The sequence below is a fragment of the Miniopterus natalensis genome, chromosome 7, assembly GCF_054644295.1.
Source record: "Miniopterus natalensis isolate mMinNat1 chromosome 7, mMinNat1.hap1, whole genome shotgun sequence".
In the NCBI taxonomy this organism is placed as follows: Eukaryota; Metazoa; Chordata; class Mammalia; order Chiroptera; family Miniopteridae; genus Miniopterus; species Miniopterus natalensis.
Window position 1 is genome coordinate 53,369,499 of NC_142087.1, and position 20,108 is coordinate 53,389,606.

Consider the following 20,108-nt stretch of genomic DNA (forward strand, 5'->3'; position numbering starts at 1 on the left):
TGCATTTTCTAAGCTGTCCCTGAGTCCCAGGCGCTGTTGAGAGTGGCAGCTCAGCTGACCTCTCCCTACTGATAGAAAAGGGGGCATAGAATTTTTCCCTCCAGCCCTGCCTGAGCCTTTTGGCAATACAAGTATGAGAACTGGATTCTAGAATAACCACATTAAGAGCCCTAAAACCAAAGAGGAAGTGGGACAGTGGCTAAGAGCCAGGCCAGAGAAGCGGTCACTAGCTGTGGGCAGCCTCTGACTTGTGCCCATTTCCTCCATTGGCATCCACTGGATCGCTGGATCTGGTGGGATGGCAGGGGCTCCTCCTGGTCCTGGTGCAGATGTCGGAACCAGAGTCCAAGTCAGAGCCGATTGGCCCTGGAAGATGAGGGAGCAGCATAACCCCAGATGTGTCCTGGGCTCTCTGTTGCCATAGCCTAGGCACTGGATGAAAAGGAAGCCCGGGAATCTATGGAGCTTCTCTTTGCAAACATGAATCTAACAGACTTTTTATGGTTCAACTGGATGTTGGTCACTGTGTGCCTATGGCCTGGTGTTCTAGCATATATCTTGTAAAATATCTATGTCCTGACTCGGTTCAGCTGGAATTAGAGAATATTGTGTGAATGTAATGTTTGTTTAAACAACTAAATTTTTGACACCACCAGAAGTAGTAAGTGTTGCCAAACTCAGTTTCAGCATGAATTTCTGAGTCATGTTCTGACCTGGTCCCTGGGTCCTTTGGCGAGTCACTTAATCTTGGAGGGCCTCAGTTTCCTTCTTGGTAAAGTGAGGTAGGACTAGATCTGTAAAAATTCATCCCAACTCTTAACATTGCATAATTCTGAGACTGAATCCCACTTCAAAAATTCTGCCATCATAAGTGATATATAAGAAAACTTTAACAGCTTTTTGACACTAAATTAAAAAAATAATAAAGCTCAATATATTTAATTAACAGAGCATATTTTGATGCTCATATCAGGGCTTTGGTATTGGAGACAGAGATGGATTTGGTTTCTGAGTTCTTCCCAGAGTTGATTTTAGTTGCCCCTTGTAAGCGGCACCCACTGAGGGAATTTGCAGTGAGCCAACAGACCTGCTACCATAGAGGGATGAGTGTGGCCCTTCTGGAACCAGGGCTTTTCTTTCTGATAGAAGAACATCCTGCGGACATAGATGTTTTGTCATTAGTTCATCTACGACCTCAGTGACTGCCATAATGAATGTGACTGCAGAATGCACACAAACCAAAAAGACAGAGAGAGACAGAGAAGTGAAGGTTTTCCTCAACTAAACATTTTATAAGCTTTAGTTGTCTTTTGGGAAATCAACTCAAGTCGTCATCCCCTCACCCCCTTTGGTCTTGCAGTCCGGCAAATTTTCTGGCAGTTCTCCGGCACCTTCAAGCCAACCACAGGGCCTGAGCTATGCTGAGGATGCCGCTGAGCATGAGAACATGAAGGCTGTGCTGAAAACGTCGTCCCCTGCCATGGAGGATGCCACCCCGGTACTGGGTGTCCGCACACGTAGCAGAATGAGCCGAGGTAACTCTGGGCTAGGCAGGGCACATCTTCCCAGTAAGCCACCCTGCGGGGGTCTGGTCCCCATCACAGGGTACAGATTACAGTGGCTGCTAAGGGCGGTCAACTCCCCAGTGCTGACCTAACCACACATTTCTTTACTCATATCTTTGCCACCCACCTTCAATAGCTTCCTTTCAGAAATAGATGGTCCCCAAAATATAACTTAATTCACACAAGAGGAATTATTGTTAATGAATCCTTATAGGTTAAAGCAGGGATCAGCAAATCTAGCCCCAAGGCAGTTTCGGCTGACCACCTATTTTGTAAATAAGGTCTCACTGAACACAGCCACACTTACTCGTTTGTGTATTGTCCATGGTGTTTTTCCACGTAGTGGCAGAGCTGTGTGGTTGTTACAGAGACTTCAGGGACCACAGAGCCTCAAGTTTTAACTACCTGGCTCTGTACAGAAAAAGGTGGCTGACCCCTGGATTAAAGCACCACCCCCTTTTGCCTTTTTAAATCCTTAGAGGCAGGCAGGAAAGTAAAACTTCAAGATGGCAAAGACAAATAAGAGTGTCCAGTTTTGTTTCATAACTTGGAAGGGATTTTTTATTTTAGTTAAAAGTTAAGATGCAGTTTTCATCCGAGAATGTCGACTTGAGTTTCCCTGGTCCTGATACAAGGCAAAAGTGCCCTAAGTGCGGGTTGGGGAGTTCAGAGCCTGGAGGGTAATGGCTGGAGCGGTGCCCCCGCACCCTGCAGTGTGGCCCGTCAGGCCCAGGCCTCCTGCTCTGCTCCGTCGCTGGCAGCGCTCTGGGGCTGGAGGAGCAGTGCTGGGAGTTTTCTTGGGCCTTTTCCTTCTCTCTGAGTACATCGCACTTTCTGTTTAATTCTTCAGGATCCGCTAGTTCATGGACTATGGGGACCGATGACTCACCTAACGTCACAGACGATGCAGCTGATGAGATCATGGACCGCATTGTCAAGTCGGCCACGCAAGTGCCCAGTCAGCGAGTGGTGCCCCGGGAGAGGAAACGCTCCCGGGCCAACCGGAAATCTCGTAAGTACCTTTGAGTTGGGGTGAGGGACTTGCCCCACAGGTACCTGCCCTCCGGTTCTGTATGACCAGGGAGGGGCAGAGCCTCAGAGGTGGGCTCCGGTGAGGTGTCAGTGGTGCCTGGAGGGCCCACCTGTGCTTATCAGCAAAACGTTTCATACTTGGCAGTCAGCGCTGGCCATTGTGGAGGGGGGTGCTGCAGTCACCCCTGTCCAGTGTGTTTGTTACTTCTGGCCAGGCCTCCCTCAGTTCATACTTTGTCCCTAGGAAGGCCTGAAAGGACCTTGCATGTCTCTGTGCGCAGGGGTGGGCTCAGGGCAGCCCATTGCCAAGCATTGCCCTGGATGCTTGGCCAGAAGCTATATTTCTGTCCCTCTCCCAGCATCGGGGGCCGCACTCTGGGCTGGAGATGGTTCCCCCAGGGGTTCGCTGCTGCCTGTGAACATGATCAAGGTGAAAAACAGTGATTTTTATGGTCATTAGGATGCTTAAAATATTTAATGTTAGCCTAGGCTGACCACTTTTGTTTTTCTTTTCCTACCAAATAGAGGATTTAACTAAATCAAAGCAACTGATTTCCCCTTTAGTTGGAGCCTGACACCTGCTCCTGCACCCTGAGTGGTAGGTTTGGGGTTGCCGCTATAGGCACCGTGACAACTCTCATAGGGGCTGCATTCAGCAAGAAGCAGGGTTCCCCTCTGTCCTTTGATGTCACTTGCAGTTACTGTGGCCCTTGCATGTGTAAAGAGAGAGCTCAGCCCCCAAGGTTTGGCCCCCTGCTGGTCGAACAAGTGGCAGCTTGAGTCTTCCCCAGCTCTGCTTCCAGGAATAAGGGAGGGTGACTAGGAAATGGATGTATGACTTTTCCCAAAAAGGAAGGCTGGTTGCCTCCCCATGTCCTGACTCCCAAAAGTGACAGGAGAGTGACTCCAAGTAGGCAGGGAGTTTAGTTAGAACCCAAACTCAGAGAGCCCCCAGGGATACCAGCCTAGAGGTTCACAGAGGAGGTAATTGGGGTTTGGGCTGCATACTTTGGACCCCATGATTCTGTGTGACCCATTGGCATGCTGGTTTCTAGTGTAAAGAACACTAAACCAAATTGCCCCCTACTCTGGGATGCTCTCAATTCCTTCTATATGGTCTGCTTTCATTTTTGATGGAGGCTTTTTCCCAAGAACAGAAAGAAACCCTTGACAACTGCGCCAGAGAGAAGCAAGGCTTCTCAGACCACAAAATTGGGGGTAGTGGGGGCCCGGCACAGGATTCTCATTCAGTAAGATGGGTGGGACAGTTTGTTGTTGCCGAGCACTCCAGGATGAGGTCAGTGCTGCTGGTCTTGGGTACACACTTCAAGTAACAAGGCTCCTGAGCTGTGGCTTCAACCGCAGCTGCACATCAGAACCTTCTGCGAAGTGTTGAACGTTGCAGGTATCTGGCTACACCCAGGTGGACTACTCCAGAGCCTTTTGGGCCCTGCACCTGCCCCTTGGATGATGAGTGGCATTAGAAGGAGGGCTTTCCCTCCACTGTGTGGGTCCCCTGCCACATTCCCTCCATTTTTTAAATGGAAAATTATCATTCAGGGGGACTGGCTTTTCACAGCTTCAAGAATATGTGTGTGGACTCCAATAGTCATATCTAAGGTCTTTACATTTATTTTTTCTAACATTTTGCTATTTCATGGTGCTACTATGAAGTCTCTGCCAGTCCTAGTGCACCCATGTAAGAACTTGGCCAAGGACTTGCTATGCAAAGTCAGTCCTCAGACACCAGGGGCATCTCCTGGAGGCTGGTTAGAAATGCATATTCATGGGGCCCAACCCAGGACAATTGATTCAGAATCTGTGTTTAACAAGATCTCCGGGTGGCTCACAGGCACAGCAAGGTACAGCAAGGTACAGCCATACTCAGGTATGAGGTCCGGAGTGGAAGTGCAAGGGACCCCGGTTGAGCGCATCTTCCATGACAAACTCTTCTCCAAAGATGTGGGCTCATCCACACTCTCTCCACCCTGCGTGGGAATCTCAGCTGCTCCAGGCCAAGGCAGCACTTCTCTTCTTGCTTGTCTGAGTGGGTGAAATAGTATTTCCTTGTGGTTTTTACTGACTTTTCCCTGCATACTAGGAAGGTTGAGTCTCTTGCCATTTCTCTCTCTTATTTTGTGGATGTTGTGTCAATATCATTTGCCTATTTTTCTCATGTTGTTTTTCAGGATAAGAAAGTTATTTCTTAAATAGCTTTTTAAATGAAACTTATGAAAGGCTTTTGGAGGTCTTAAGTCGATTATCTTCAGTATTTGCCCTTTATTGCCCTGCTATTAGTTACTTCAGTAAACTGTTAACCAAATGGCAGAAACCTTGTACCTGGTCACTGCTGGTCTTGCTACAATGGGGAACCTCAGTGCAAGAATCACCCAGGAGGATCTGGGAAAAGCGTGTGTGGGGGGGGTGGGGGGGGTGGGGGGGGTGGAGGGGAACCACAGGAGAGGGGCAGAGAAAGGATGCCAAGCCAGGGAGTGTCCTCACAGAGGTGGGCAGGGTTGAGCCAGGAACCTCAGAGAAAGAGACTATATGAGACAGTGGCCTTGCAGTCCCCAGAGTCGTGGGGTATGCACGCCTCCTGCAGGTTACATGTCTGTGTTGGCAAAGAGTACTAGCCCTGCCCTCGGGAGTAGAGAGAACCAGATTCTTAGAGAGACACATAATGTCACTGGGAACAATCACACAGTCATAATTAATTTTCCTCTGCGATCTGGCCAGAGAGATATTTTGCCTGTTTTTGTTGTTGACATAAAATAATATCCTTTGGTATCGTTTCCCTTCCAATCTTATGCAAAAGAGCAATATATTCTTTTCATTTAGCCAAATACATTTCACCCTGTGATGCAGTTACTACAACAAATACAGCACTGCGTGTATGTAAATGTTTATCTGTAACAGGTTTAATTTATTAGTAATGGCACAATCCGCAGAAATTGAAGACAGGGGGAGTTACTTTGATTTCCATTTAAAGGGGTGATAAACTCCAGCTTTTCACAAGCAGTTAATGAAATTAGAAGAAAATAATTTGCAAAATCAACATGGAGTTTCGCCTTTTGGGCCCCCCACCTGGAAACATGCTCCATTTTATTTGATTGTTTAATAGTGGCAAGGAGGCAAGTGGCTAACGAATAACCAATGTATTTGAGCTGTAGCTCACTTGGCCAAAGACAATAATAGTCCAGCTATTGCAGGAAACAAAACAGGATCAACCCATAACCTGGAAATTTATGACCTGCAAGCCACTTGAGAATCCGCTGAGAAAATTAAATGACTGCTTTCCTGTTTGGTGCTGGTGGCCAGGCCTACACACACCATATGTCCCGCTAAAGCCCGAAATATGCGGCCAGGTGGGACACACCAAGGGCACATTATCGATTCCCAGGCTCCCATGGCTCAGTTCTGTTGCTTTTCCAGCTGGTGCTCTTAGGGTCTCATTAAGTAAAATGTTCTGAACTGTCCAGTTGAGTTCTAGCCTATGGATTGGTTGATCTAACACACTGCATGTGCTCCTCCAGAGTCTAGCCAAGGCTCCCCAATTGGCTGGTGCATTGGACTGAGGGAGAACCTTCTCCAAACTTTTGTTGTTTTTCTACTTCGGTTTTTCTTTTCATAATATTGGGGCAGGTATTTTGTCCCAGAGCTATTTGACCTCTTAGGCCTCCTGAATGTTGCCCTTCCCTAGAAAACCCTGAAGCTGACCTGCACTTGAGGTATCCTTAAGGGTATGATTCTGCAGGATGGGCCCCGGTGGCTGGGTGTAGAGGGGGCTTCTCCGCAGTGTGCTTTTCTCTTGGACCCACCTTGAGAACAGGGTCTCCACTTAGCTGGCTGCCTGCATGTGGCCACTAGCCCAGATGATCACAGAACAGAGCGGGGATTAGGGACTCCATCTGCCTTTTCTTTTTTCCCCAAGGGGCTTGCCATGGTTGTGAGGGGCAGGTGCTCCTTTTTTGTTGAGTTTCCAGGTGCAATATGACCATGGAGTTTGGGGTTCAGGGCTATATTTCTCTAAAGATATGATCACTTCGATGTGATCTACAAGTAATCAACTGATTTCTTAGCTCGTTAAGCTTATAAGGTTGGACACCCTTACAAGAACAATTTGAACAATTTCTCTGTGGGCAGAACCAGAAGTTCGATTCCTTGGCCTGTTAGGAAGGGAACACTGAACTCTGATTTGGTTTCTCGTCCTGATCTCATCCCCTCACACCATGACTTGCTCCTCAGTGTGTCTCTTGTGAAGCTTCGACATTCCTCTTGAGGGGCATGTGGCGTATTTCACGTTGATGTGATATACCTAAAATCTTATTTTATTCCTCTTACAGAATACTGAGGGATGTAGCCATGCTACCTATTAAGTAGAATTTCATGGAGAAAGAGAATGATTAAATCTTAAAAAGTATTGAATCTGTTTTGAGGAAAACACGATTTATGTCTCACAAAATATTAGATTCAGCCCTAGATCTGATCAGTACGCCACTTAGTTCAGTTGTCTCTACTTTTCCAAAGTGGTGTTTGAAAATACGAATCTTCCCACTAATCCCATTTTTAAAAATTTCTCTGCTCTGCATTTAATTTAAATATTTCTTCCTTACTTACCGTGAAACAATTTTATATTTATATACAATTTATACTTATAGGGCAAGATAGCAATGGCAATAGTCCAAAGGCTTAAAACGAATGCTCTTGGGAGGCCGTAAAATAAGATGCTGAGAAGAACTTGTTTCCTCGATCCAGCTTTTGTCTTCTCAACAGCATCATTACTGTTTACTCAGCACCTAATTATTCTTCGAACTTATTAAAACTGCTCTGATCCCTCCGCTAAAGACAGCTGAGGGTGCCCACCCAGGTGGACAGGACACAGGACAGTAAGAGAAATAGAACAAGTCCACGAGAGAACCAAGTGTTGGATCGAGAGTCGTTACATATTATTTTATTTATTGATTTTTTAAAGAGAGAGAGAAAGAGAAAGAACATCAATCTGTTGTTCCACTTATTTATGCATTCTTTGGTTGCTTTTTGTATATGCCCTGACAGGAGATCAAACCTGCAACCTTGGCATATGGGGAGGATGCTCTAACCAACCGAGCTACCCGGCCAGGGCCAAGAGTCTTACATTTTAGAGGGTGACCCAAGGGCTTGTGCGTGCTAGGAGGAGTGCCACCATCAGTGCCCCTCAGGCTGCAGGAGTAGAGGGGCCAGAACAGGATGGAGAGGACAGTGGCTCTCTGATTCACCCGGGCCTACTTTAAGCCTATAGTGGGTTTCAAGACCTTTTCCCTAGAAAGGAAGATGGGGAAGTGAGGAAGGCATTTGCAGCCTCTGCTCTGCATTGGGAGGGTCTTGGAGACAGGGGTGGATGGACACAGGAAAGGGACTTAGGAGGGGTTGTCCGGGAATGGAGAGGGAGCATGATCAGAGTCTGGGAACTGGGGAGAGAAATGAGGCCCAGACCAGAGCAGGTGCTATAAAAACTGCAAACAGACCCCAAATCACCAGGGCCCCAGAAGCAGGTCCAAAACAGGCTTTGCATCTGAGCACACAGGGGTGGGAGCAGGGCCATACCCCAGAGCAGAGCCAGGCCCGAGGCCAAGACTCCGATGATGCCGCACAAGCTCAGGCAGAAGCCTCGGGGTACAGAGCCCCTGCAGGAGGAGTGTGGAAGTGTTTCACTGCGCTGCATGGCTTTCTGGTTGCTTTGTTTTCAGATGATTCACTCTCCCATACTGGAAACTTAGCACATTGAAAGGAGGCTGGCTTGGGTGTTCTCCACCGTGTCTGTCTGTCTGTGTGCCAGGCACCCATTTGGTCCAGAGAAGAGGGAGGATCAGTAAATAGAGGCATCTGAGAATCCGTCTGTCCCCTTCCAAGAGCTGTTCTGAGGGCAAAGCAGGGGGTTCCCGTCAGGGTTCTTTGGAGAGCGCCAAGCCCCTTGCCGACAGAGCTTGTGTGGTATTTCCATTGCCTTTGCTGCCAAGTTCAAAACCAATTTCCTAGCTCGGGAATTCACACAACAGAGGAGGAGACTGGGTCCTCCACAGTCTCTTGGCCTCACTGAACCTGTCTTCTTTGATGCAGTGACGGCAATGTGCCCAGGGCAGTTATGAGGGTTAAGTGAGGCACCTGTGACAGATTCCCTCCCATGCTCTGTGCCATTGCTGCCCAAAGGACCTGAACCTGGTGGGAATACGAAGCTGCCTGCAGGTGTTTGGGGGCTGCTGTGGAGAAGTCACAGGAGAGTCTGTGCACAGGAACCACACCCATCTAGGTGGCGCTCTGCCACCATCACCCACCTCACTCCCCACCTACCACTGTCCTGCTTGAATTCATAGCCCAGTCCCATCCTCATCTCTCTTTTTACCCCCAGGATGCTGGCTTAATAGGCTTGCACCTGTGCACCAAAGGTTGAATTGTGTACATGGTACTTGTCCCGCATCGTTGTGACATCCCAAAGGGAGAAATGATGAGCTGGACTCCCTTGGACAGGGGGAAGGCAGTTCTGTGTTGCCCAGCACTTGAAACAGTGCTGGAAACCCTGAGTCTGGGGATTCTGAGCCTCCCTTCTTATCTACAGACTTCCCAAGTCGATATCAGTTCTCCCAGAAATAATAGAGAGAACTTGTTTAATTTCTTTCCTCTCAGGCCACACTCCTCCTCTCCCTCCCCTCACCCATAGGGGGCAGCCTGCTTTTGCGTTTTAACTGATTGCTTTCTGCTCAGTGCCCATATAGGAACCAAAGAGAATATTGAGGAGCTCTGGGTGTGAATGCAGCCACAGATGTAGGAGGGAAGTGTGATGGGTGCCAAGACCATGGTGAGACCGGGGGGTGATAGAAAACATATGGTACCTTAAGAATTTCCAAGAATCATCTTTCACCATGAGTGAACTTAATTCTGGGTTATGCAGAGCACCGAGACTTAAACCCTGTGACCACAGAGGCCACTGCCTTCCTGAGGGCCTGCCTTTCCCTGCATCTCAGTCACATGGCCATGATTTAAGTCAGGGACTCCCAACCTGGCTGGCCATTTGAATCTCCTGGGAAGGTGAAAATGCAGTGTACAGGACTCTCCCTGAGACCTTTGTTCTGTGTGTCTGGGCTAAGTCTAAGAAGTCAAGTTTAAAGCAGTGAAGCTTGAGAACCTTGGCTTGTTGTTGTTCAAGTTTTAGTAGTTTTTAACTTTTTATTTTGAAAAAATTTATACTTACAAAAAAGTTTCAAAAACAGCATAGAGAGTTGCCTTATATCCTTGGCCCAGCTTCCCCTAATGTTAACACCTTGCATAGTATAGGACAATTTATCAAAACTAAGAAATTAACATTGGTATAATACTATTCACTTGATTCAGATTTCACCAGTTTTTCCACTAATGTCTTCTTTCTGCTCTGTGATCCTACCCAGGACCTCACGTTGCCCTGAGTCGTCATGTCTCCTCCTGTCTGTAGAGGACAGTTCATGACCTTGACACTTTTGAAAAGTACTGGTCAGTTATTGTGTAGAATGTCATTCAATTTGGGAAACCTCTGCTCTTAATGGGCAGGATTTTATGTGTTAAAAAAAATATAGGGAGAGTAGAAATAAAGAAAAGAACTCAGATGGTTAAATAATTGACATTGACCAAAACCCAAACCAAATCCCACAGGAAATCTAACATTGAAACACTAAGAACTATACACCTTGAAACAATTTCCTACATGTAAGGCCAAAGGGCATGCCAGGACCTGACATTTCTCTCCACTCAGCAGACAGGTCCCCCAAGGAACAAGGAGTGCGTAAGTGGACAGTTTTGAGTAGCAGGGCCAATTACCTCGTAGCCACAGGCACATACACATAAGGTACCTTGAAGTTCCCATATAGTCCCTGTCCTCCTAGTCACACTGCTCTCAGTATACTCGGTAGATATTCTTTAGAATCTTAAAGATTACCAAAAAACAGGTTTATTTCCATTGTTTGATATTACATGCAAAGAAAACAAAACCAAAAAAATCTGTCAGTGACCCAAAGGTGAAGGAACACAAATGGATCTGTCACCTGGAAGTAAGGTTCGGTGCATTTCACATCAGCGTGATGAGAGATGGTTAGACCAGGCCCGGCCAGGCTTCGGCAGGGCCCAGCTGTCTCCAGGGTGGGCTGAGTCCAAAGTCCTGGCTCAAATCTGTCTCCACCACTTACTGTGCGCTTGGGCCAGGGGCTCGATCTCTGCCATTTGCTCATTTACTGGGGAGATAGCAGGACCCATCTCATAGGCTTTCCACAAAGATCAAATGGAATAATCCACGTTCAAGCTCAGTAAATTGTCACTGCCATTGCCATTATTCTCGGATTCCACTCATCTTAGCAAAGTCACCTGAGAGCACTTTGTAGGATGAAAATTTGTTTTCACTTCTAGGGTGGTGGGGGCTGAGAAAAGGAACTTAGGTTTTGTGAGTTCCCAGACACCCACGGGCTGCACGTTGACACAGAGGCGCCGTGTGTCAGATCCCATTGCTGTCACTGCTGCGTGAGAGCTGTCACAGTGCCTGGGGCAGAGTGGCTGCTGGTGCCAGTGAAGTGACCCACACCGTGTATGGAGGAGCTGCGAGGCAGACAGGGATAAACATTTCCACGGTCTGTTCTCTGTTAAGCAGCTGCGGGGAGGGGAGGCAGTCGCATGTGACAGGCCGGGGAGCTCCAGCCAGAGCATTCAAGCGGGGAGCAGGAATGGGGAGTGGAGAGGGGCCTAGACATCTTATCAGATGTAAGCCAGTCCCCCAGCACTTGAGAAATCCCCTGTGATGGAAGACTTGTTTCTATTGTACAAGTCCCACATCCTGCCAGCCCCCGTTTGCTGGTCCCCTCATTCTGTTAGGTCCTCGGCCCTTTCTTGCTTTCTGGGGTGAGAGCCAACTCCGTGTCTAGACAGGGTCTACGGATTCCTCGCAGCATGTCCCTGTCAGCCCCCTGCCTCCCTGATGGCAATACTTGGCTCAAGTAACGTTTGCTGAATGAATGAGTGAACTGACGAGCAGACAGATGGATGAACGGACACCCAAAGAGCCCTTCCCATGAGGGGTTTGAAATGGGGCACAAAACGGATTTTAACTGTTTGCCTTCATTTCACACCTTCAAGTGGTAACGTGAATTAACTTTGACTCTTGGACAAAGGAAGGATTCAGATTCTTAAAGTCTTTCAGAGGCTAATACATTGTTTATTGTGGGGTTATTATATTCAGTACTTATTGCATTTACTATGAGAGAAGTTATCTGAAGCATCATGAAAGGCCTAAAGAAAGGAGGATTCTATAGATGGGACAGATTTTTCTAGGAAGACTCACTTTTCAGGGACACATCTGGCAAGCAAAGGGACCTTAGCCGATAGTGGCTTTTCCCTGCAGCAGAGAACACATAAGCCATGCGGAAGGGGTGTGGGAGGTTCCAAGGCGTCTGGCACATCAACACTTTGAGTAGACCGTGATGCCGAAGGCACGGCCTCCATAGTCAGGCAGTAGTGCTGATGACGTGCCATTAAGCTTTGTTCTGTTCTCTGAGCCTGTCCCAGACAGGCTGGCCTAATGCCCAAGTCTATTAGATTAGTGCACGTGCTACAAGGTGCCAGGGTTCTTATTCAAGTATTTAGTTGAACCAAACACTACAGTTATAGGACTAAAGCCCATGTGTGACTAGAAGTGGAAAAGCAACATTTTAAATGCTGTCATGGGTAAAATGCCCACTGATTCATGGAGTCTCTGTCTTCATTTGGTCAAGCACGTAAAGATTATGGTTCATGGACACATGTTCATGCCACCTCCACCGCTAATGAAATTTAAGATGTCCCGCTAGTGCAACATGGACTTTTTCAGGCAGAATTTTGTATCTTGGATGAGAGGTCCTAGTAGTCCTTGTCAAGAATGAGAAATATTTTATCTTATTTTCTGCCATTAAAATTATCTTTCTTGAACAAACACTTGAAGGAGTGTTTAAAGGACATAAAAGGTTATTACAAACTAGTATTTTTATTGCTGCCCCATAGAACAAATTCCATTACTTGATTAAATGCAATGTGCCTCCAGCCAAGGCTCTGGAGCCAAACATTTTGTCTGGATGAGTTAGACACTCAGTCTGGAGCCCGAGGGTCTGGGATGGGGGAGGGTGAGCTAGTGCAGGAGCAGCTGCGGATTGGCAGGAGCTAGGCTTGGGAATACAGTAGTGTGTGTTGATGGCATGGTACAGTACAGGTGTTTGCATCTCTATAAAACCCCTCACTTGATGTCTGTGAACCTTCCAGAAGTGTGTTGATTCTTTGAGCGAAGGGCTGAGCATACAATAGGTTCTCCATAAAGTATTCGTCGATTAACCAATTGATGGATTAGGTATTGGCGCCTGTTCAAAGTGCTGATCCCTGGGAGAGAAGAAATCATTTACTGAGATATTTGCCTCTGCTCTTTCTACTATGGGCATGGGTCTCTCAGATCCTTTGTCTACAGGCTAAGTGGACTTATTCCCAGGGGATAATGGGGAGACATGGAATATGGGGTATTGTCTTCAGACACATGAGGTGGGGCCCTGGCCTCTGGGGAGGCTTTGGAGAATACAGGCCCATGATCACAGAGCAGATGCAGGGAATTGGGTCCGGCAACGGAAGATGGTAAAATACTAAGGGTGAACTTTACATTCTCCACATTCTAATCAAGGGCCTGCCCTGATCATCTAAGGGACTCTGGTGGATTTAGGACTTAGGATGGAAGGTAGATCTGTAAGTGGCCTCTTCTGAAAATAGAACAAATACCCCAAACTCTATGTGATCTTACATATAGGATAGGCCAAACACAATTTTAAAATTAAGGGAAATGTAACTAGGCAACGCTTCAAAGGAAAGGCCTTGTCTTGAAAGAGGCAGCTGTCTCCTCATTCACCCTTATCCAGCCTTTATTTTGACATCGAAACTAATCAACACTGAGCAATGGGAAAATCCATAATGCCAAGCTACATAGAAGCCAATTCTAAGTCATTGAAATGTGAGTATTCCTCCAAGAGCCGGTTGTAGCCCCCAGTGAAGGGGGTCATTGGTCCTTCTTGAGCCTTGTTTCACAAAGAATATCCACCAAATCCACCCAGAAGTTTGGCAATTTGCTTCTTGACATCCAGTCTGTAAGGAATCCCAGGTTATTCTCTCTAGAGGCCCTCTGATGAGTTGAGACAAAGATCCTAGACACTCACAGAGACTCATCCTGACTGCTGCCCATTGCCCTGGGGTCTATTAACACCTTGCTCTCCAAGGCCATGGGTTTTTGTTACGTCCTCATTTGTGGGGTTATCTTACCTAATTTGCATCATTGGAACTTGCATTTCCTATGCTCTGTGATTACTTTTCCAACTCGGATCCATTCCTTACGCTGGTCAGAGGTTGAGCTCTCAACATGCCACCTGCACTTTTGCAGTTTGCACCTATTTCTCAGAAACTTTGTAAGGATGGGCCTCTTCTCTTTTCTTCCCTTACAAGGTCCCCCCTCCGCTTGGCTCTCCAGGTCAGTGCCATCTTCAGGTCAGCCTCTTCCAGCCCCAAGATTTTTCCTGCCCTGGTAGATAGATGGCCAGGGCACTTCCACAGGAGCAAGATGGGGTGGAGCCTCTGTGAGCCCTGTTATTCCCCTGGAGTCCTTGGGGGAAGAGGGCTTGTGGACCAAATTCCATGTGCCAGGCTGCTAATCCCTCCTTCTCCTCTCATCCCTCTGTGATCTGCTCATGCCACTGCAGTGCGAAGGACCCTGAAGAGCGGCCTGACTCCAGAGGAAGCCAGAGCCCTGGGCCTGGTGGGCACTTCGGAGTTGCAGCTGTGACACCCATGGTCGTCCTAAGAAGTGTTTCTGAGCAAAGTGCATGCTCCTGCTGGACAGAAGCCCTCCAGTGGGGGGCGAGGAGACTCTACATCAACATCTGAAGGTTCCAAAAGGGGGTGCCCATTTCTCTGTGTTTCCACATGGCCCTGTTCCGCGCTGTGCACTGGCATGGATCTCTGGGAGTCTCCTTCATGTACTTTCTTCATTGCGTCAGCTGTTTCTCTTGTTTCCTTAACACCTGGCTTAATAGTTCCAAAGTGTGACACCTTTTCTGTGCAAGGAACGGCCCTTTTAAGGAGCAAATCACTTCTGTCACAGTTACTATGGTTATATGAGGCAACTGGATTAGATTCACAGACTGAGTCTCTCCATACCATCAAAATATTCAGATGTAAACTCCAAAATTGTATACAAAAGCAAGCACAGGTTGTTGACCAGTTGTGGATTTTAGATGTACTAAATGTTTATATGAATTCATAAATGTACACGTTTCAAATACTAAATAAATAGTGTTTAATGTCATAACCAGGAATTTTTATTCTCTTGGCTGTAGCACCTTACACAGCTCCACAGGCTTGTCTCCTTCTGAATCAGCAAAACCTCTTCTGGGGTTCATCAGAAGGACCCTGGCTTAGAATGGTCTCCAGGCCCTGCGGGTTTTGGTTTTGGTTAATAGAACGAGAAGCCCTGACAATGCACTCTTTGTAACTCCTCATTAATTAGGCACCAGGCTTTGCTGCAGGGCATGCTGGCAATAACCTTACCCATATGTGTTGTTTTGCTCCACTGTGATGTGGAAGCAAAAATTAGCGTAGCATTTAAAAAAAATCTGAATTATTCTGCAACTCACTTAATTGCCTCTTTGTATAAAAATTCATTTTCTCAAAAAATTTACTAAGTCACCAAAACAAAATAGAAATTTAAAGCTTTAAGTACAGAGATTGACAAATGTAGTCCTTGGCACTCAAGTACAGGTTATCAGAAGCGAAAGTGTCTGGAGTGGGAGGTGCCGTGAAGGGCTCCTAGCAACAGCAGAGCCATGCTGAGGGGGCTGCTGCCCAGGTGGTAGCTGAGCCCCACACAAGTCCCTCCTCCAAGGTCGTGTGGCTCCCAGTGAAGAACCTCTGCCTCTGAAAAGAGGGAAAGGTAGGTATTTGGGGGGGTTGAAAGATTATCAGGTCACTAATTGTACCTTTGCCTTACTTTCAACACCTCTGTGACTCTGTATTCCTGAATCTGAGTGTATGTGACTTATAGACAAGATGCAGGTCTATTGTCTGAAGAACCAAAGATCACAGATTCACCCCACAGGCTTCTGTGACTGTGTCCCCATCTTCTGAAGCCCCACTCACTGAGCAACAGGGAGCTCTTTCCAGCAGGCATTTGTCAAGTAATACCTAATGAATGTGAGCACCCCAGAAGAGCCTGGACCTGCAAGAGTTAGGTCTGTTACAGACAATTGAGTTTATTTACTTTATTAAAAGGTATTAGTATTAATGTTTGTTTCCTTATGGTTCTAAGTAACACTTGTAATATTCTGAATATGGTTTACTGGTTTGTGAGCATTTATATGCCTTGACACTGAATACAGATATAGGATATCTGTATCACTGGGGGTCATGATGTACAAAAAGGAAGACATATTTTTCTCATACTGTGTAATGAACAAATACTTTGATGCCCTTACTGGGGCCGTAGGTGTTCTGCTGAATTACTGCTTTAGAATAAAAGGTCACATTTGGAAGGAAGTGACTGAATAAGTCTGTTTAAGAATCAAAAAGTTCTGAGGAAGCAAGCAAGCTAAACTGTTTTCTTGGTTACAACTAGAAGGGTCCCTTTTTATTGGAGACTTGGTGTAGTACTTTTTAGTGAAACTGAAGGATTTTTCCTGTTGCTCATTGCCTGTGGCCTTGCTGCCACTCACTCTGGCTTCCCTTATTAGCCTTGTTTGATTCAAGAGGTTAAATTTCTCTAAGACCTTTGAGAAGCATTCAAATGAATGGTACCTCATACTTATGAGATGCTATTGCTAATCTTGCTGGTCATCCCCATAGATATTCTGATGCCTAATTCTTAATTTGGATTGAAATTACTGCTGAGAAAGAAAAATGCTTTTCTGTTAAAGATTCCTGAATTTGGGTTTCTTTGGAATCTTAAGGTTTTGTTTTTTTTAAATAACAGAGTTTGGAATGGAGTGGAGGGTCTAGCACAGGGATGTGGAGGGCTGTTATTGAGGTGACCCTGTGTCAGGGCCCAGGGATTCTCCTGGGAAAAGGACAGTCATGATCCTGTCTCTTAGGGAGCTTACCTGGGGCCACAAGAAGTGGTTGTCAACTAAAATAAGAATTTAGTTTAATCACCCACTCCAGCTATTTATACATTTTGTCAGAGGTAAGTGAAAATAAAAGCACCCAGTTGCCTAGGATAAGGGACAAAATGTCTTTGTAATTGCAGTGAAGGTCTGTGGTATTAAAACGAATCAATTTTGTCAAAAAAAAAGCTATTTTGTAGAAAAATTCGTTCTATTGGCTAGGCAATTCAGGGAGGGGAAAATGGACTTTCTGAATGAGGATGAGAGATGCTGAGTAACTTTCCTCAGGGACAGAAGATAGGAAGTGATATATCCTGGCTTGTCACAGTAGTTTATTTTTTGTTCTTTAGAATCCTTGAGATGGCCTGTTAGTTGGGTAGTCAGCTGTGTTTCTGGGCCCAAACATGCAGAACAGACAACCAGGGATGGGCCTGGTGGGTGGGGAGCCAGTCAGTCCCACCTTGACCAAGCCCAAACCCTGGAGGCCAGGTTGTGCGCAAGGTGGCAGTACCATCTACACTCTTTTGGATAAGGGTTGATAATCATGCACAAATTTCACATCAACTATTAATAACTGACAGTCCATTCATCCATCCACCCATCCAGCTACATCCAGCTACATCCAGCACAAGTGGGAAAGGTTCAGAAGCCGAAAGACATCTTTTGTGACTTTATGATGGATCAATTCCCACTCTGATGGGTGAAAGGACAAGGCGAGAGGCCATTAGGGTTGCTGATGCACAACTGAAGGAGGGCCAAGCCATTTATATCCTCTTAATGAGCACTGTTTAATTATTGTCTTTAAAAAGAATTTTTAAGATCCACTGAAGTACAAATTTATGATTTTATAGTTCAAACCCCATTTCAGCTATTGACATAGAAATTATTCCTAACCAATGGATTGGTAACAAAGGTTTGTTTCCAGGATGTTTTGTAATTTAGAAGTTGAGCACTTCATGCACAGGAAAATTAAACAGGATGAATAATTAGAAGCAACACCTGAGAATGAAGACGAGTGCATTCTATCATTGAGGGATGACTGCAACACCACAGTTCATCCGGATCATATAGGATCAGTGGGTGCTGACCCACTCTGCATCCAGGGCTCCATGTGCAGATTCCTTGCTTGTGGACAGTGGGGAGGAGAGGTTTGCATGAGCCAGTCCCCCAGTCTGCAGAGACTCGAGCACACCTCATCTCCCATTGGACGGGACAAACAACCAGTTTCTATTTAACACATTTTCTTCTATTCACTTTGATAGAATCTTTTAAGATTCTATTTACCTGATTTAGGTGGAAACAGGAGGAGATGGATTTTGGTCAAATACAAAGGATATTCCATAGAGGACCTGCACAGCATATTATAGATATGACATTAAATCAACCACAAGGTAAGTAGGGTGCTTTCTGTCCTCTGTATTAGCACTGCAGTGCTGGGACTATTCCATTGACCCAGCTAAGCAGAGGCCTTGGCTTTTGCTCTTTCAGAAAATAAACCAGAAAGCTCATTTTCCTTAATAGTGTCTGCCTATCAATGCTTTTAAACCTGCACTGCTCGCTGGGAGGGGATTCCACTGAGGGACAGCCAGATACTTCCGGGCAGGGCCACGGGCTAGGAAAATGAAGCAGCCGCCCTGTCCAAAAACACTTCAGTTGTGTACTCAGTGGAATAATTATACTTTTGTAAACTCCAACTTTCAAACAAGTAAGCTGGCTGCCTGGGGAAGCTTTTGTGGATGCTTTATCCAGTTCTTGAAAAACAGGGTCTTTGATGACATGCTGATTTAGACAAGGTCATTTTTACTGGAACTCAGTACACAGCAGCTGGTGGTAGACTTGACTACAGTTAGAGCAATTTAATCAACATCAGAGCCCCTCTTCATTTAAAAGATGAGGCTTTAGATTGGAGTGGCAAGGGAATAAAGAAGTCCGTTCCCAGCTTAACCCATCCTAAAAAGTAGTCTCAATGGAAGGAAGTGGGTTCTAACCCAGCAGCCCCTCTTGGCAGGTATGAAAAAATAGTCTTTTTGGAAGAAAAACTGTCCTGAAATTGTAAAGGTTGTGCAAATTTAGACAATTTCTTAAATTTACAGAAGTTCACTGTTGGGTTAAATAACGCTTTATAAATGTATTAATAAACAAATGTGACTTTTTTTTCATGACAACATAGGGGTAATTTTTATTGTATAACCCACATAAAATCCAGGGTCTTCAGTCTCAGGACTTTCCTAAAACAGGTTTTTGAAAGTCTTGTGCTTGATTGAATTCTTCCTGGTTTTGAAATAATACTAAAGGTGATCCCCCCTTTTTATTAAAATTGTTTTTATTGATTTCAGAGAGAGGGAGAAGAGATAGAAACATCAATGAGAGTCACTGATCAGCTGCCTCCTGCACGCCCCCTACTGGGGATCCAGCCAGCAACCCGGGCATGTACCCTGACCGGGAATCAAACCTCAAGCTCCTGGATCATAGTTCGATGCTCAACGTCTGAGCCACACCAGCCAGGCAATTTTCCATTTCTGAATGGCCTAACACGTGAGTTGTGAAGACAGTAATTAAGGTCACATACTGTGGTTTTTCTTAAGTGGTCAGTAAGCCTATATTCTAGAATCCCAACACTGTTCTAGAGCCACCTGTGGGAGATGTGCGTCAGGAACCACCGGGCCTTTGAATGCAGACCTCTGAGAGCAATCTGTACCTCTCCCTGTATCCCAAGGGCTGACCTCATTTACAAATAGTTTAAAGTGTCAAGCTGGGAACTGGAGACTTGGTAAAGGTAAGCTGCTTTTCCGTCTTATTAATCTTGTCAATAGTTTGTCCCTCATTCACAGCTTTTGCTTGAGGGATAAAGTCTCTTAGTTGGATGTGAACTATTCTGAGGGCCGTTTGTGTTCCTGTTTGGTTGGTCTACAACGTATGCTTTGCCAGTATTTATGCTGTGAAAAAGTAAAAAGGTAACTTAATGATCTCCAGAGGAATGACAGGTACTTCAAGAAATGTCATTTCTTGAGTAATCGTTGGAGCTCAGGGGTGTTCTCAAAGCCAGGCCCACCAGGGTGGGCAGAGAGGAGCTGCTTTAGGATGATGAAAACCTGCTCCTTCATTTCTGTCAGCTTTCCACGCTGGAGACCATAGAGGCCGAGCTGCTTTGGTGCCTCTGACTACCATGTGGGGTAAAGCCCAGACCCTGGTACAGCCCACCTTGCAGCCTGAACTAAGTCCCTTTTTCCAAGGTGTAAAGTGGCATGCTGACTCATCTTTGGCTTTCCCTGTAAGCCAGGAGTCCTAAAAATTTATAATATAGGAAAGGATGCTGTGTCTTAGGAAAAAAGGTGTCTTAAATTAGGCAAATGTCTCTGTTCTTTGC

At 46.0% G+C, this 20,108-nt stretch overlaps 1 protein-coding gene across 2 annotated transcripts in view; it reads left to right on the forward strand.

Moving 5' to 3' along the window:
• FHOD3 (formin homology 2 domain containing 3) overlaps positions 1–14,955 on the forward strand; it is a 396,157-nt gene extending 381,202 nt beyond the window's left edge. For both annotated transcript variants that reach the window (XM_087819066.1, XM_087819067.1), the window contains 3 exons: positions 1,361–1,535; positions 2,416–2,577; positions 14,348–14,955. In XM_087819066.1, the coding sequence (XP_087675192.1) occupies positions 1,361–1,535; positions 2,416–2,577; positions 14,348–14,430 (420 nt within the window). In that variant the 3' untranslated portion in view covers positions 14,431–14,955. The remainder of the gene's footprint in view (positions 1–1,360; positions 1,536–2,415; positions 2,578–14,347) is intronic.
• The last annotated feature ends 5,153 nt before the right edge of the window (positions 14,956–20,108 follow it).